We start from the raw sequence: 18,617 nt of genomic DNA, 5'->3' as shown, positions 1-18,617 counted from the left end.
GTCTGTTCCATCACCAAATTAGGTTTTGTTCGAGTGGAAGTTAATGGAAACGAGCACGGCACGAAGGCCGCAGTTGGAGTTTACGCAATCCAACCAGGGAAGTTTTCCAGTTTTCGACAAACAGAGGATGGGAAATGCATTTGAAACAATACCGACGAGGGTACAGTGGGTTGCACACTGAAGGGATCTCAAACAACGGTTTCGAATCAGAGCACTACAACCAATGTCCGAACCCGATGGCGGTAAGAAAACAATCCAACAATGAAGTTGATGCCCATGCGCACTAAGACAGACAGGCAGTCTTACCTTACTTTCTGACTGCAGAAGGCTTCTTTAAAGAAAAACAACGTACAAACATCTGGACCCAACACTAGATGGCAGGAGTATGCAAAGCATGTATCTACAGCACACATGCCTTGAACATACACAATAAATGTTCATCTCTATATCCACACCTTTAGTATAATGGACTCTACATGATGGGCCTAGGAGGACACCCTTACGAGTGACTTACTCATATGAAGGCAGTGTGAGGCTCTGCAGCACTTGGTGTGTGCAGAATCACTCTTGAGCAGACAGACCGCTTGTGCCAAGCTACAATGGCAGACCTGCAGACATAATTTTACTTTGGTCTCACAAGGCTGCACAATACAGTGCTGCAACCCTGGGGACCCCTGTATGACCTTTGCCCTAGGTACGACTGGTACCATATACTAGGGACTTATCAGGGGGCAAAGTACCTTGCCAACTGGGTGTACCAATTAATATCACTTTTTTGGGACAGAACACAGGCACTGGCGCCTGGTTAGCAGGTTTCAGTACATTATCGGAGTAAAAACACAGCATCTAGCAGTCTAAAATGGGGCAGAAAAGTGGGGAGGGGGCATCTGCAAAGAAGCCCGATTCTATCACCAGCACAAAACTATCAGTCTAACCTCGGATGTGTGGTACTTAGCAGGGATGTAGAGTGCTCCTTCAACTTGAACGTGGCAGAAATCTCTTGTTGTGCATTCTCACCTCTAATAGACAGGAGACTAGAATGAATTCTTAAATATATTGTTTCAAGAAGGGCTAGAAATGGTGGGGAGCATAGACACACTTTGAGGAGGAGTCTAGCACTACTGGTAGGAGTGTAGGTGCTTAATGTGGTTTAAAAACCATTACAGATCCCAAAAAAGGAAATAAAATAAAACAAATCACTCACAAAAGCGTTTAGAAATGAAAACATTAAACTTAATCTCAGGGTAGCAACACACAAAAGTCACAGAGTATTAGATAAGACTAGATGACAGCAGATCTCCTGTTAGTATATATCATCCTAACACCTTTCTCACCTCTTTGCTCCACCGGCATCAGGCGAGACAATAGTACAAGTCTTCCACTCAGGAATATTTTCACGAATCCATTTCAAGACTGCAGGCTCCGCATATAAATTATCCACAGGAATATCAAAAAAACCCTATGTCCAAAAAAGAAGCACATTTTTAGAAACTAAAATAACTAAATAAAATACTACATCACATGTAAAAGACTTTCTTAAAAAAAAATGTTTTTAACAATCAATGCAGAGTTTTAGAGAGTGTGTGAATTGTGCTCTAGTGATTGGAGTTGAAAGGAAATATTCACTGAAGAACACAGGACATAAGATTTTGTACAGCTATAGTATGCATTTCCCATTTCAAGATGCAAGGTTATTTCTGGCTAGAGCACTTTAATTCTCGCATAGAGACCAGTATCTCCAACAAACTCAGAAAGCCTCTTCTGAACACCAACTTAATTACAGTCAGTTGCAGGTAACTCATGTGACACCATCGTTGAGTTGGCGTCCAAGTACCCTCAACAGTCATATAGATGAGATGTGTTCACCCCCTTATAGTGAGGTACCAGTTGTGATGGTCATCTGTGGTGGAGGGTCTAAAAATGGCCTGCTGAGCAATACGTTCTTGTAGTTCTAACATTTGAAACAGTGCTGCACTATGGGACCCCCCTAACAGTAGATCTTACCACTGACCCTCCGCTTGGGACCACGGCCATGCTAGAAACGCACATGTGCAATCTTCCATGCAGTACAACCTATCCATAACGCCATCATCCCAAACAGTCCTCATTACGGTGCTCATAGTTAAAAGACATGGTGTCTGAGAAAGAGGTGGCTGCCTTTGGAATGCCATCACCACATTTTGATTCAGATAAGCTTTGCCTGTGATAAACAGCACCAAGAAAAACTTGGACATGCGGTGGGTTGAGATGCAACTTTTTCACATGCACATTAAACCCTAGCATGTGCAGCACTGACACAAAACACTTGCATATGTGCTGGGAATTGTGGTCGGTTGCTGGTCTTTTCAGCCAATTGTTTAGATATCGCACTACATGAATGCCTGGAGGTGCATATGTGCTGCTACTACTGCTCGAGATTTCATAAATATCCTGGGGGCTGTTTTGACCGTCAAAGGGTAGAATACTGAATGAATTGACAGTACTGTCCACTTACAACAAAGCACAGGTAGTGGAGATGTGTGAGATGTATGGGGATGTGGAAGTAGGCGTCCTTGAGGCGGAGGGTCACCTTGTGACCTCATGTGAAAGCAGAGGGATGACATCCTGCGGAGTTGTCATTTTGTAGTCCTCTAACAAGATGTAGCTATGTAGCATCCTCCTAGGAAATGAGTAAGTATGGAGTATGCTTCGTAGCTTCATTGGTGTGGAAGCACCTGTTTAATAGCATTGTTGTTTAAAAGAGCCTGTACTTCATTTCGCAACATTTGCAGGGCTTCCTAACTGACTGCATGTTGTTGAGGTGGTATGTTTGGTGGTGTGGTGTAAAACTCCAAGCAGTGTCTCTTTTGAACAATGGACAGGACACCCTATTCCCTCCCACTGCTGAAGTAACCTGTTAAACTAAGCCCGTCTACTCCCCACGCAGACAGGTGTTGTGCCATTTGTAAGGATAGAGGGGACTTTATTGTTTCGAGGTTGGCGCATCCTTTCTGGAGCTACCTCGAGCTTTGCCTCTAACTCCCTCAATGGTAGGACTTGGATGTGCGGCTTTCCTTAAGGACTGATGCTGCTAGAATCATGCACGCTGTGTTGTGGTGGCAGCCTTTGCGGCTCCTCCTCTGCGGTTTACGAACCCAGTTTTGGGTGAATGGATTTTGAGTGCCCTCATGTCTTTGGCAGTATCCAATTCCCCCCCCTCCCGCCCCCATCCCCTCAAGCCCAGTTTCAAGACAAATCCCTCCTGGTGGTGTGACCGCGGTGAAAGGGGACGACGTCCATCGACTATCCCCTAATCCTGCATATGAAGGTGGGATCCGTTTGTCCCTTACTCCTCGGTTTCTAGCAAGGAATAGCACCCACTATAAAACATAAGGATATGGATTCAAAACAAGTCTTTTAGCCCAGCTGGGCTTAATGAGATACTGTCTGGGGGGCTTCTTAGCAGTTTTATTTTCCCCTCTGCCACCAGCTTGTTCCGCATCTCAGCCTTCTTAGCCACTCTTACAGAGGGGGAGAATGGGTTTGAATGGATGTAAGGAAGATGTGGCGCTCAGTTGGGAACCTTTTAGACTATCGTGTGCACGGGACACTCTTTGCATTCTTAGCCACTCTTCCCAGATTTCAGTTGTAGGGTCTGATTTTCTCCATAAGATTTATGCTTTGAAGGAGAGAGTGATCACTCCGAATCGGCTGAGTAATCCTTGTCAGAAGGCTCAGTGGTATTACTGTCTTTTTGGTGGGGCAGCATCTTAAGGTTTTTAACTTGTGTGGAGTCTTCATTGGAGTCTGGTGGTTGTGTTCTTTCCAGCATGCGAGGTGTTCCTTTCAAAAGGTGTCCCCATCGGTGATATGCGCGTCTCCTTTTCTCTCTCTGCTGCTTAAGGTCTGGGATTTTCAGAGGGTGCATGTGTGTTGACTGTGGCCCTTAATCCCCAACCCTGGAGGAGAGGGCGGGGGGAGTCATTTTTAATCCACATCCATGCATCCTCTAGGGTCTGGAAAAAGATTGTGCTGCCCTGAAAGAGGACCTTTAGTTTAGCCGTAAACAGCAACATGTACTGAAATTGAAGGGCACAATTTCAATTTAATGGAGTCAAATGTTGGTCTCATCTTCTGTACCTCTCGCGAGTAGTCAGGGAAGACAACTATTTTTGCATTGGTGTATTTCATTTCTTCTAGTTATCTCAGCTCTCAAAGGATTTGGTCTGGGTCCTGGAAGTTGAGGAATCGGGCGATCATTAGACATGCTATGAGCGCGCTTGATTAGGAAGCAGGGTGAGAACTACGCAGCTGGGAGGGAGGCTGCACCAAGTCCTCGGGAAAGTTCCATGGTCTGGTCCCTCTGCACCCTCCTGGAATCCATTAAAGCGCAAGTTGTTCTTGCGTGCCCTATTGTCAGCGTCGTGCACCCTTCAGGAAACCTAATTAAGGGTTGTCTTAGGGCGGAGACTTCTGAATTTAAAGTATACAATGTGTCTTCCACTACGGATATATGATTCTCGGCCTGGGTAACTCTCAGACATGTTGTGCATATCCTGGCGCAGGAGGGTCACTTCCGAGTGGATTTCTGCCATCTTCCCCTCAATTGCCTCACTTATACAAGGGTTGCGTTGTCGGGTGGAGACGGGAGCTTCACCTCCGTCTCGGGTGGATGGAGCAGTACTTTTGTATAGTTGTATAGTTTTGGGGTCCTTGTCTTTTGCAATCTTCAGCCTGTGGAAGCGATGTGGTCTGAGGCTCCATTGCAACCCTGCTGTCTATCGGCCCTAGTGTGTGGCCGCTTCTTGCTGTGGGTTGGTATCCTGAGTGTGCTGTTTGTGTATTTATATTCAATGCTGGAGTCTTTTGCGGTTCCCTCTGTCTCTCAAGTTCTGGGATTATTGAAACTAGTAGAGGGGTGGGAGGTGGGAGAGTGTGGGCGTTCTATCCTAGTGGTGGTTTTCAGGCATTGTAAGAGATTTCATCTGCTGACCCTGAGAGTTGCTTCCTGTGCAGTCTTTTGGACCGTGCCTTCAGGGCCCCGGCCTCTGCTCATCACCCCCTACTCAGTGTCTGTTTATCCGGACCCAGAGTTTCCCCCCCACATCTCGCTTGGTGATCTTTGCGAGTGGGTCTGGCAGGATATGTCTCTGCCCAAGGCGTCTCGCACTTTTGAGTAGTATTTAAGTGAAATTCAGGAGCTAAGCAGTGCTGACATCAATGGAGTAATAACAGCTGCAACAATATTGCGTGATCTAATCTAGCCTTACAAAATGGTGCCAAGCCAAGATCTGACGACTTCGAGGCCCCTCAAGATGGACGCGTTGTCACTAGAACAAAACCAATCAATCAATCAATCATGCCATTTGTATAGCGCACTACTCACCCGGGAGGGTCTCAAGGCGCTTGGGGGGAGGGGTATGCTACTGCTCGAACAGCCAGGTCTTGAGTTGTTTCCTGAAGGCGAGATGGTCCTGGGTCAGCCGAAGGTGGATGGGGAGGTAGTTCCAAGTCTTGGCAGCCAGGTAAGAGAAGGATCTTCCTCCGGCGGTGGCTCTTTGGATGCGTGGTACGGCTGCGAGGCTGGTGGACCGTAGCTGGCGGGTGGGCGTGTAGAAGGTCAGGCGGTCGTTGAGGTATTTGGGGCCCAGGTCGTGGAGAGACTTGTGTGCGTGGGTGAGGAGCCGGAACGTGATCCTCTTGTCGACGGGGAGCCAGTGCAGGTTCCTCAGGTGGCTGGAGATGTGGATGCGTCGGGGGACATCCAGGATGAGTCGGGCGGAGGCGTTCTGGATGCGCTGGAGTCTTTTCTGTAGCTTGGCTGTGGTTCCGGCATAGAGGGCGTTTCCGTAGTCCAGTCGGCTGGTGACGAGTGCCTGGGTGACAGTCTTCCTGGTCTCGGTCGGGATCAAAGCGGAAGATCTTGCGAAGCATACGCAGGGTGTTGAAGCACGATGAGGAGACGGCGTTGACTTGTCTGGTCATCGAGAGGGAGGGGTCCAGGATGAAGCCCAGGTTGCGTGCGTGGTCGGTTGGCTTGGGTGCGGTGCCCAGGGCTGGGGGCCAACAGGAGTCGTCCCAGGCGGAGGGCGAAGATCCCAGGATGAGGACTTCCGTTTTGTCAGAGTTCAGTTTCAGGCGGCTGTCCTTCATCCACTCGGCGACGTCGTTCATCCCTTCGTGTAGGCAGGTTCTGGCGGTGTCGGGGTCTCTGGTGAGGGAGAGGATCAGCTGGGTGTCGTCGGCGTAAGAGATGATGTTGAGGTTGTGCTGGCGTGCGATGGCTGCGAGAGGTTTCATGTAGATGTTGAAGAGGGTGGGGCTGAGTGAAGATCCTTGCGGGACGACGCAGATGACTTCGGTGGCCTCGGAGCGAAACGGGGGAGGCGGACTCTTTGTGTTCTTCCGGCGAGGAACGAGATGATCCACTCCAGTGCCTTCTCTTGGATACCGATGTTGCTGAGGCGCTGGACTAGGGTGCGGTGGCAGACCGTGTCGAACGCAGCGGAGAGGTCCAGGAGGATGAGGGCCACTGTTTCCCCCTTGTCGAGCAGGGTCCGGATGTCGTCGGTGGCTGCGATGAGGGCGGTCACGGTGCTGTGGTTGTCTCTGAAGCCGGACTGCGAGGGGTCGAGGGATCCGTTCGTCTCGAGGAAGGCGGTCAGCTGTCTGTTGACGATCTTCTCGATGACTTTAGCAGGAAAAGGGAGGAGCGAGATGGGGCGGAAGTTTTTGAGATCGGTGGGGTCCGCTGTAGGTTTCTTCAGGAGGGCGCTGATCTCGGCGTGCTTCCAGCTCTCCGGGAAGGTGGCGGTGTTGAAGGAGGCGTTGATGTTCCGGAGTTGGGGTGCAATGTTGGAGTCGGCCTTGTTGAAGACGTGGTGTGGGCAGGGGTCGGTCGGTGATCCGGAGTGGATGGTGTTCATCGTGCGGGCTGTGTCTTCGGTGGTCACCGTGGTCCAGGTGCGAAGGGTGGCGGTGGGGGGCGTTGGTTCGACGGTTGGGTGCGTGGGTGGGGCGCCGAAGCTGTTGTGGATGTCGGCGATCTTGCGGTGGAAGAACGAGGCGAGGGAGTCGCAGAGGTCTTGTGACGGAGTGATGTCGTTGGTGCCGGTGCTGGGGTTGGAGAACTCCTTGACGATAGTGAAGAGCTCTTTGCTGTCGTGGGCGTTGTTGTCCAGTCGTTCCTTCAGGGATTTCTTCTTGGTGGTGCGGATGAGCTGGTGGTGCTTGCGGGTAGTGTGTTTGAGGGCGGTCATGTCGGTGGTCCGGTCGAGGAGCCAGGCTTTCTCGAGGGTGCGGCAGGTCTTCTTGGAGTCCTTGAGGTCGTCGGTGAACCAGGATGCCTTCTTTCTTCTGGGTCTGCTGGGAGGGTTCTTTAGTGGCGCGAGGTCGTCGGCGCAGGCGGTCAGCCACTGTGTGAAGTTGCAGGCTGCTTCGTTGGGGTCTGTTGTGTTGGCGGGTGGGCTCTGGCTGAGGGAGGTGGTGAGCTGGTCTGCGGTGATCTTGCTCCAATTCCTGTGAGGTACCTGTTGCGGGTGGTGGTGGGTCGTGGATCTTTTGAAGCTGAAGTGGACGCAGCTGTGGTCGGTCCAGTGGAGTCCGGTGGCGTGGCTGAAGGTGATGTACTTGCTGGAAGAGAAGACGGGATCAAGCGTGTGGCCGGCGTAGTGGGTGGGGGTGTTGACCAGTTGCTCGAGTCCGAGGTTGGCGAGGTTTTCCAGCAGGGCGGTGGTGTTGCGGTCCTTGTTGTTCTCCAGGTGGAAGTTGAGGTCCCCGAGGAGGATGTAGTCGGTGGAGGGGAGGGCGTGCGGGCTGATGAAGTCTGTGATGTCTTCGCTGAATTGTGTGCGTGGTCCCGGGGGTCTGTAGACGAGGGTGTCTCTGAGGGTCGTCTTAGGGTCGGTGTGAATCTGGAAGTGGAGATGTTCGGCTGCGGCGAAGGAGTCGTTGGCGTCGGTCGTGATACGGATGGTGTTCCTGTGGACGATGACGATGCCACCTCCGGTCTGGTTGATGCGGTCCCTCCTGATGATCTTGTACCCGTCCGGGATGGCGATGTCGGGTGCAGAGGAGGCGTTCATCCAGGTTTCCGTGAGGAAGGCGACGTCCGGTGATGTAGCGTCGAGGAGGTTCCAGAGTTCCACGGCGTGTCTGTGGACGGAGCGGGTGTTGATCAGGATGCACTTGAGGTGGTTGCTGCTGGTGTTTGTCTTGGCGGGTGCGGGGCAGGTTCGGAGGCAGGTGAACTTGCAGGTGCAGCAGGTGAAGGGTCCGTGGGTGCGTCTCGGGGTGGCTCGGCAGCAGGCGTGGGTCCGGCCGGCATTGAGTGCGTTGAGAGTGGCGGCGTCGTAGGTCAGTCGGGTCGTCTTGCCTCGGCGGGGAGGGCCAGGGGTCCTGGCACTGGGCGCGGGCCAGGCGGGCTTACCTTTGGCGCACCTTCCACGCTCAATCGGTGCTCCCGCTGCGCGCGGTCGCTCTGGGGGTGTCATAAGTAAGGAGCCGGGAGGGAGGAGCAGCTGGGTGGCGGGAGCGGGGCGGCGAATGGAATCACAGGGGGGCGGGCGGCAGGGAGGCAGCGGCGGGAAATTCCAAGAAGCAGTGGGCAGCGGGAAATTCCCAGGAGCAGCGGGAAATTCCCAGGAGCAGCGGGAAATTCCCAGGAGCAGCGAGCGAAGGAATCTGCAGGCAGGAGGCGGCAAAGGCAGGCAGGAGCGGCAGCAGTGAGTGGGGCGACCAAGCCCTGTGGAGGGCTGAGCGGCTGAGAGCCACTTTTTCAACTGAAACACTCCTGAGCTATTTTTCCTTGGAATTTTAAATTGCTCCCTTCCTTAGCCTGGAGCTCCACCTTGTGGCCTTATCCTGAACTTCGTCCCCCTTTGTTGATGTATCCTACATGTCCTGTTAATTTTTCGATCTGCCCCTCATATGCTTTTTTATGGTTTTGACTTTTGATGTTTCTAACTAGCGCCAGTTATTATATGTCTTAATTATCTTCCACTGCTATATGGCCCATAACCTCCTTTTATGTATCTCTGATATGATTGTTTTGATTCGCTGGACTGTTTTAACAATGCTCCCAACTTGTGAATATGTGCAGTCTAATGACCCAGTACTCTTGGTCCTAAATCCGAGCGATCCTCACCCTGTATAGCTTTGCGGGGATTAATTGTTTGCTGTTTTTGGGGATATTTTAACATTGGCTTAATATTACTTCCACCATATGCAACGGTGATGTGATTTGTTTGTTTCGCTGGACTTTGTTCTGCTCACTCCCTTCGTATCTTACTTAACTCATATTCTCTTGACTCTGGCCCCTTTCTCTCATATCATTCTCTCATTCCCTTTCCTTGCTCTTCCTTTTCCGAATCCTCCCCTTACCCTTTCCCAACACCGCGTCCTTCCGCTTCTCCCTTTCCAAGTCTCTCCCTCCACATCCTCAACCCACTGCTCACGTGATTATCCGATTCTCCTCTCCCCTACTTTTTCCTTTGCCCAATATGCCTCCTCTCAATATCCCCTCCCCCTCCCAGGACTTTTCTTTATCTAAACATGGTCCCAACTCCTGGTCCATTCCGAACCCCCCCAATCTTTCTAAAAACGCTAGAAAAAAACTCAAACACAACCTCCTCATTCGAAATCCTGAAACACTTATTGTTGACAACTACTACAGCCCTACCGCCCCCATTAAAACGAATTACATCTTCTACTCCAAACGCCCCTCTAAATGGAAAAGCATTTTCACACATCTCCCAGTCACTAAAACCTCCAAAATACCCCATGGCGACAAACTTTCCACCACTCCCTCTCCAACTTTTCGTGGGGAAATCAACATCTCCATATTTAAAACTGGTAACATCCTCATCCAAGCGGCCGTACCCCATCTTAACACCTTCGAACTCCATTTCAGATCCTTGACCATCCAACTTTCCAATTCCACCAACAGCCTCCCACCTCCTCTCTCCCCTCCGACCCCGCCCCACCAGCCCACTTCTCCCGCCCCTGACCTTACAACATCTAATGACACTATGCAAACGTTGACACCTATCCCCTCTTTTCTCACCATAACCCCCCCTCTCCCATTGATCCTCTCCGTACCCCCTCACTCCCAATCCCCCTTGCACCCAATCAGCCCACCCATTCCCCTCCCTATGACTCCTCCCTCTGTGCCCTCTTTCACTGTCTCCCCTTCCATTCCTCCTCCAACACCCCCTCACTCCTCTCCCAACTCATCCTCTCTCACACCGTATCACAATACTCCCCACTCAGATTCCCCTTCCTTTCCTCCTCCAACCCCCCTCACTCCTCCTATCCCAACTCATCCTCACACCCACCGAATCACAACACTCCTCACCCAGATTCCCCTTCCTTTCCTCCTCCACCCCTTCATTCCTCCCCTCCCAATTCAGCCTCACACCTTCTGAATCTCACTTCCCCCCACACCTCTTCTCCCAACTCATCCTCTCCCTCGCTGAACCATATTCTTCCCATTATCCCCCTCTCACTCCCACACCAATCCACAACTATACCTCCTTGCTATCTCAAAACTTCTCATCCACAGATGTCCCTTCTCCCCCTACCCCGACATGCCACTCCTTCTCCCATACAACTACAGCCCTCCCTGCTCTCCTACCTGCTTCGGCTCTTCTCCTCCTCAGATCAGGCCTCCTGCCTGCATTTGCTCACTGCCTCCTCAGAGCAGACCCCACTCCGCAGCTAACTCTGAACCCCATTTGTCCTCCTCCCCCCCACACCATATCCCTCACTCTTATCTCAAACTCCCTTCGCAACATCGAACGTAACCTCACCACCCTTACCAGAGATCTCTCTCGTCTCAGAAACGATGTCCTCAACCTCAAATCCAGCGACCTCCCTCCCCAAAAAAACACAGCCAGCCCTAGTCTAATAAACCCCACCGCATCTAAAACGTGGAAAACAAATCCCTTGCTTTGCCGGACTCAAAGACCACTCCGCACCACTTGCACCCTCTTTCACCAGGAGATTTCCGACCTTCAAAATTCCTACCCTCCTTACTCACCAACCATGTACACGCCTCCCACCTTCTCAAGCATCCCCGTCATATTGGGAACCAGTCGTACTCCCCCTTCACCTGTCTCACCTAGACCCCCTCCTCATCTCACCTCCATTCATACCCTCCCATCTCCCAAACCCCTCACCTGCATGCTTGTTAACTGCCGCTCCGCTGCCCGACATGCCATAGAAATCTCTGAAACCATCCTTAGCGAATCCATCGACATCGCGTTCCTTACAGAATCCTGGCTTAATGAACACTCTACTAGCATTCTTGACCTACTCTCACCCCCGGGCTACTCCATCATTAGGAAAGATAGACCCATCCGAAAAGGCGGTGGTGTAGCTATCATCTTCAAAGACGAACTACAGCTATCCCTTATCAATAACACAGAATATGCCTCCTTTGAATACCTTGTAGCCGAACTCAAAATACAGGATTCCCCCCCCCCCATCCGCCTTCACAATATATATAATCCACCTGGAAATCACTACCCATTCATCGACGAGCTATCTAACCTTCTTACGCAATCCTCAATTTCCAAATCTAAAAACATCTTCCTGGGAGACTTTAACCTCCATTGGAATGATACTAAAGATCCCTCAATCTCCCTCCTGTATGACCTTCTCGAAATTAATGACCTCAAACAAATCTGTCAGTCACCAACCCATTCCAAAGGAGCCACCCTTGACGCTATCATTACCAGTAAAGATCTAGCCCTCCTATCTAACATCATTCCGATTGACTGGTCCGACCATCACCATATCCTGTTCTCCATAAACAACTCTGCCTCCACCCCTCCGTCCAAAACTATTAAACCCATGAAACTGATCAGAAATCTCAGTCATATCCCTCCCGACTTACTTGAATCCAAACTTCAGGCCCAGCTTCTCGCTATCCCTCCTTCCCTCAACACGAACAAACTAACCGAACAATATAACAGAGCTGTCACTGCTACCCTTGACCTTCTAGCACCACTCAAACTCAAAAAACAAAGAAATATCCCCTCCAAATCATGGTTTAACACAGACCTAAACATTGAAAGACGTAGACTCAGACTGACTGAAAGATTATGGAGACAGCACCCCTCTCCTTCTAACCTGTCCAACCTCAGACTTGCTAGATCGTCCTACAAAAAACACATCTTTAGACAAAAAACTTCCTTCCTCAGATCACAACTAGATCGAGCTCAGAATAGGCCAAGAGAACTATTCAACATTGTGCGCAATCAAACTGCTTCCGCTCCCCCTGTCCCACTGGCCTTGAAGACTAGATGTGAAGAAATAGCCCTCTTTTTTTCAGACAAAATTAAACTAATTGAGCAATCCTTCCTCTCTACTGCGATCCCTACCACCAATCCGAACACCTCTCTTAATATCCCACCCTCCATCAGAACTCCCCCTACACCCTCTACGGCCCATCATAACTCTGATCTCCCTTACCCCTCCTTGCCCCCCAATTTCCTGGACTCCAATCAACCTAACTCTCTTACTAAAAATAATGCCGCTTGGCTTAACTTCCAGCCAGTCACGGAAAGAGACGTCTTTAACATCATTCCCAAACTCAAGCCTTCCTCCCACACCAAAGACCCTCTTCCATCCAAACTTGTCCAAAACCTCAAACATATCATCACCCCTACCTGGACCTCTATTATCAACAGCTCCCTTGCCACCGGTTGTGTCCCCAACTCATTGCAACTAGGCCAAATCACCCCCATTATCAAAAATCCTTTGGCAGACCCAAACAACCTCAATAACCTTCGTCCCATCTCCAACCTTCCCCTTCTTTCTAAAGCCCTGGAAAAATGTGTTCTTCTCCAACTAGAGAGACACATTGAACACTTTAACTTACTAGACCCCTTCCAATCTGGCTTTAGGAAAGGATGCAGCACTGAAACCGCCATGCTAAACATTGTTGATGACATCCACCACTCACTCGACAATGGTGAATCTAGCCTTCTGATCCTCCTTGATCTCTCTGCAGCGTTTGATACTGTTAACCACTCTACTCTACTCAATGTTCTTAGAGATCGATTCGGCCTAAATGGTATGACACACAAATGGTTCGTCTCATACCTACAACACCGTTCTCAACAAATCAAAATCCAAAATTGCCTATCTAACCCTACCTCCATCTCCTTAGGAGTTCCGCAAGGATCCATCCTCTCTCCCTCTCTTTAACCTTTTCATGGAACCCCTCACACTCATTCTTAAACAAGCCGGGATCAACTACCATCTCTATGCCGATGACACCCAACTCTATTATAAGATTAAAACCCATGCTGACATCCTTCACCTCAACAACACTCATCAAGATTCAAGCCTGGTTCCACACTAACCACCTCAAACAACCCTAAAAAAACTGAAATATGCTTTTTCCCCCCTAAAAACAACCAGCTCCCTATCACTTGACGACCTCCTAACCCTCAAGACACACATCAATAATTCTGCCAAAGGAGCCCTCTTCACTCTCCGCCACCTTAAGAAAATCAAGCACTTCATCCCTATCGATGATTTCAAACTAGCAGTCCAATCCCTTGTTCTTTCTCGCATCGACTATGGCAATGCCATTCTCTCCGGAATTCCCAAGATCCACCTCTCACCGCTTAAATCTGTGCTGTACCTTGCAGCTATGCTTACCGCTGACTGCAAGCGATTCGACCACATCTCCCCTACCCTTAAAATCCTTAAATGGCTCCCCATTGAAGGTAGATCCACGTACAAAACAGCCTGCATTACACACAAAATTCTCCATCAGAATACACCGACCTACCTCGCTAACAAACTCACAAAAGCCAGTTGCTCCCGTTCCTTGAGAAGCACAAACACCTTCCTTCTTATCCCCCCCCTTCAAAAAAAGAAAAACACCCAGTCTCGGTCCTTTTCCGGCAACGCTCCATGCATTTGGAATGCCCTTCCAACTGACCTTCGTTGCAACCCTTCCTACCCTTGCTTCAAAAAAGAACTCAAACTACATCTCCTCAATAAATATTGGGGACCATAATCCATATCTGCTATCTTCCACTGGCCACTTCTGTCTGACCTCAGATACACCTGCCTCCCTTCTTTTCAGCCTTACTTCGCCCTTCCTCCTCGTCACATCCACCTCCCTGTTTACCACCTTCACACCTCCCCGTTTACCACCTTCACTCCTCCCTGCACCCCCCCTTCCCTTGTCCTCCGTCTGCCCTCATTTCTGCCCCTCCTGCTCTCGTCCTTACAAACCCAATTCTGACCACCAACCTCCCTATCCTCCTCTGCAATTTTCAATGTATGCCTGGTTATTTTTGATTATCACATCTCCCACTTTTCGGTGTTCTTATTTCCCATATTTATCATTTTGAAATATGTCTGGCGGAGACTTATATGTTGTTTATACTCATTTATGCTATGTATGACCCATGTCTTACTGACCTTCTTGTCGCAAAAATGTAACGCGCTCTGATACCCCTGGGTCCAGCCAGCGCTATATAAAACCTCTAAATAAATAAATAAATAAATAAAATACTGGTCGCTCTTTATTCAACGTGTGTCCCTTGGGGCCTCCTGCCACCTATCTGGATGCTGGTTCTCCCACCCATCTGGGAGTGACTCGCATTTTCGCTGGCTCTCCCGCCTGGGGTGGCAGATGCTTTGGTACATGTGCCTCCAAAGCTTGGAATGATCTCCCATTCCACCCGAGGAACTCTTCAGATCTCCTTTTATTCAGAAGGGGGCTGAAAACCTGGCTCTTCACACAGTAATATTTCATCACAGACTTACAGCGGGCATGCGCAACGCCAGAACACCCTAGGGTAACCACGCTATACAAGTTCCATTAACATAACACAACATACCTGCAATGCCCAGAGCACTTATCTCCTGCTGCTCATGCTTGGGGCCTCCCGCTGCTCCACCAAGCCCTTCAGCCTACCCTCCCCCCCCCCCCCACGCCCATCTGCCGTCTGTTCTCTGGCAGGGTCTGCATCACTCTCACTCCGGGCTTTTCTTTCCGGCGGAACCACCAGAGTCTCATACCTCACTGGGGGGGGGAGGGGGTCTGAGAGGCCATGGGGCTTACTTCCTAATGCCGCAGCCCAGTACCCCCCACTAACGTGCAGATTTTTTTAGTCACTCCTGTGAGTGGTCCTTCTCTACACGCAGGCCTTCGGGGTGGGTCCGGAGGTTTCCCCCGTCGTTCGCACCCATACACGCGCAGCCCCTCTCGCTTGAGCATGCAGTGTGTTGCGTTCTCTGTGCTGTGTGCCAGCCGGGGCAACTTGCGCGCTAGTCCGACTTTCCTCCTCCGCTATGTCTATGTGTCCGTTCGGTGGGAAACTACTCCTTCCAGTGGAGTCGGCTCTACTCCCTGCGTATTAGGCCTCCTCATCCGCTAACTTGGGCCGTCCCACAACCGCTCCCATTAGTCGACAATAGCCGAGTCTCCTCCTGTCTCTGGCTGCTTTAGGACGGCACAGAACCTGCCCGATTGGTAGGGGGTGGGGGGGATGGTTTTCGGTGGCGAGTCGGAGGGTAGGCGCTGCGTCATGATTCAGTGTGGGCTGCCGGGGCTGAGGCAAAAGCTGCCATGTTCCTGGCCACACCACCGTTGTTTTAAATCTTTATTCAGTCAGTATGGACAATAAAAATGAAATTGCATACAAAAATTTCACACTTCAATAAAATCATAATAAAATATTGCGATTAAGCTAAAATATTTTGCCCTCTTTGAAATAAATTATAAAAATGGTCCTACGAGATGGTTCACACCCAAATTTCACATTGCCTACTGGAATCCCTTAATGCTAACCAAATCTATACTGCATCAAGGCCAAAAGCACAGATCACAGTGCACATTTGTTCCTTAAACTCAGCTTTTGAGTAAAACATTTTAGGACTGAAAACCATATCCAAGGAGACTCAAGACGCTGTAAATAGTGGCAGCCCTCTTGATGACTGTTAAAAACGTTTTCTATTAAGTTTAGGGCGAAGGAACCATATTCTAAAAGAAGTATACAAGGTGAAAAATAGCAGAGTGCTTAGCTGATTGGAGTGACCGCCCATCACATGGGCAGCACGATAGGGACGTGAACCAGGTGCCCGCAATAGGGAAAGCCACTAGGTAATGATCCAAATTCACTCTTAACCGTTTAAGATGAGATCTAGTTCCGGTGCCTTCATCAGTGTAAAGTATGGCTCCAAGTCTTGGGTGGTTGAAAGCGGCACGTAGGATTGAATGGTTACTAAATTGGGCGATTTCATAATCCTAGCATCCTCTTTATAAAGAACTTTTTCTTGACCTGAACATTATAGTGTGCATTAATATTACCCAGATTTTCTCAAAACACTACTCAATCCCTACTCTTGAAAGCTATTTAACATATTTAAGCCACATATGATTGGACCTCAGGGTAAAATCCGGACACTAAGCCATGTGTGGTGTCGGAGGAAAATGCTTGCGTTGACTTTTTGGAGGCTGTGTCAGCCAACATCCAGGACGCACAGAATATTAGCACTTAAGATTATTTTGCCTTCCTACACTTGTTTTTCCCCCTCTAACAGTCATTTCACCAGCAGCTCCATTTTCTCTTTCTGATAACGATCAGAGCAGAAAAAGAGTCCAACAGAGCTGGCGATTCTCCACTGAGTTGCTGCTTTAGAGCAACACCCTTGACAGCAGTATGTTTTTGCTCTCGCGGGCAGGAGCAGCGGCATCCCCAGTAGCATGGGCACATGCTCTCCTCCTGGCCATTAGATCAGGGAGTCTGATGGTACATGCCCTTTGATATACAGAGTGTCATATGGGACAGGTTAATATATTTTTTCTCATCCTGGGGGAGAGGGTCAAAACCAGAACCTTGAAGAGTTCCTTAAAAATGTTCTAGGGCAAACTTTGTCATCCTTTCTAGCACTGATTAGTATTTCACAGATCTTAGTTTTGGAAAACATTTCCACAAGGAAACAGTCTTCCTCTACCCCCACATGTACTTTGACTTTGTGGTGGTCAGCATCTCAGTATTACAGAACTACAGGCCATGATACTGCACAGATGACACCTTGTAAGGATATGGCTCAAGGTTAGTGTAGACTTGTTGGTGGACATTATAAACCTCGTCTTAATTATACGCATCCTAAATGGTACAGGATCACAGTAGGGGTCCTGAGGATTATAATGGTCAGAATCTGTGTGGTAGGAATGAGGAGACTCATGAGGTGAAGGTGATCAGTGTTGTGACTGAGGTGATGGAGGTGTATGAGGCAGTGGTGGAGGATGGGGAATGTCAGGAGGCCTGTGTGACACAGGGCTGGTCCCTGCTTTATTTGAAGTTATCAAACCTCGTGCTCCACAGATATTCTCTCCAAACGTTCAGCTTCCTTTTTATCCCCAGCGTGCTGGCTGTGGCGTTGGTGAGACACTCACCACAGCCAGCACAGCCCTACCTATGGGGGACTGGTGAGGGAAATGAGCAAGAAACTAACTTCCCAGCGGCATGGATACAGATTTTTCACTGTTAGGCATCAGACACCTCTGGAAATTTGATGAGTGGAAGGGGCGCACTCACCTCTGACCTTAGAGTTGAGCTCTTTAAGAGGCTGCAATGGAGTATGCTTCGAGATTGGCTTGGATGGAGATTTCTTCTCTGGAGGTGGCTGATCTTAGTCTTAGAAATTTTTGGTTCAAGGCTTCTCCGAAGCCGAGGGAGGCTCTAAGTTTAGAGTCGTTTTGAGAACTGAAATGAATGGAGGATGACTCTTTTGGTCAGTCTTGGGGCTCAATGCCAGATTCTCAGTTGTTGTACTTGGCCATCGGCTCAGACACTGTTTGAGGCTGATCCTCCATAGGGTAAGTGACTAGGTGCAGGTGGAGGAATGGTGGCTCTGTGTATTTTTTGACCTCAGATTAATGTCTGCGCTTTTGGCAGAGAGCGCATCTTAGGCCACCGGAATGGCAGATGACCTCTAACACGGGACGTCAGCTCTTTTAGTCTTCTCAGGGCAGAAAGCAGTCAGCATGACAATGGTGACCAGGGACGTTGTACAATACTAAATAAATGTCTTGTTCCTGAATGCCTGGCAGACAGGGCAGGTCAACTCCACATTGCAGTTGGGGAGGCAGAAGCCTCAGATCAGTTGTGCATTGGACCACAACAGCTTTGCATTACACTTTGGGCAGAAAGGCGAAGTCTCCAAATTCCTCCATTCCCAATAATATATCTCATATGGCCAGTGTCAAAAACTGTTCCATTGCAGTTGGCAATAGAAGCGACAAGGTCTCTGATAAATCTTCAACAATGGCTCAGGATACTCAACTACTGGAACTGAAAGGAACAGAAAAGTGGAGGATAGTCCCAGTGTGCTAACTAAAACGTCTGAACACTGTGCCGGGAGTAAAAAAAAAAAAAGATGATTTGGGGACAGGGTGTCCCGGTGCCTTGGGGCTAAGGAAGGAGCCACGACATAGAAGTAAAACAACTTGCACAAACTAACACCAAGAGGATAGCAGGAGTGTGCAGAGAAAGTGATCTGCAACAACACATGCTGGAAATCTGAAGTCCCACTCTCTGCTCATGACTGTCATATTCCTCATGAATTTGAAGACTGCATTAACAAATACCTTATAAAAAGCA

At 49.5% G+C, this 18,617-nt stretch overlaps 1 protein-coding gene across 1 annotated transcript in view; it reads right to left on the bottom strand.

The window, feature by feature from the left end:
- LOC144829340 (ribose-phosphate pyrophosphokinase 1) overlaps positions 1 to 18,617 on the bottom strand; it is a 183,895-nt gene that overhangs the window by 81,922 nt on the left and 83,356 nt on the right. Inside the window, exon 4 of the mRNA XM_078688393.1 lies at positions 1,335 to 1,459. Coding sequence (XP_078544519.1) covers positions 1,335 to 1,459 — 125 coding nt within the window. The remainder of the gene's footprint in view (positions 1 to 1,334; positions 1,460 to 18,617) is intronic.

The sequence above is a fragment of the Lissotriton helveticus genome, chromosome 4_1 (genome assembly GCF_964261635.1).
Source record: "Lissotriton helveticus chromosome 4_1, aLisHel1.1, whole genome shotgun sequence".
Taxonomy (NCBI): Eukaryota; Metazoa; Chordata; class Amphibia; order Caudata; family Salamandridae; genus Lissotriton; species Lissotriton helveticus.
The sequence above is the reverse complement of the archived record's forward strand: the minus strand, read 5'-3'. Positions and strand labels throughout refer to the sequence as shown.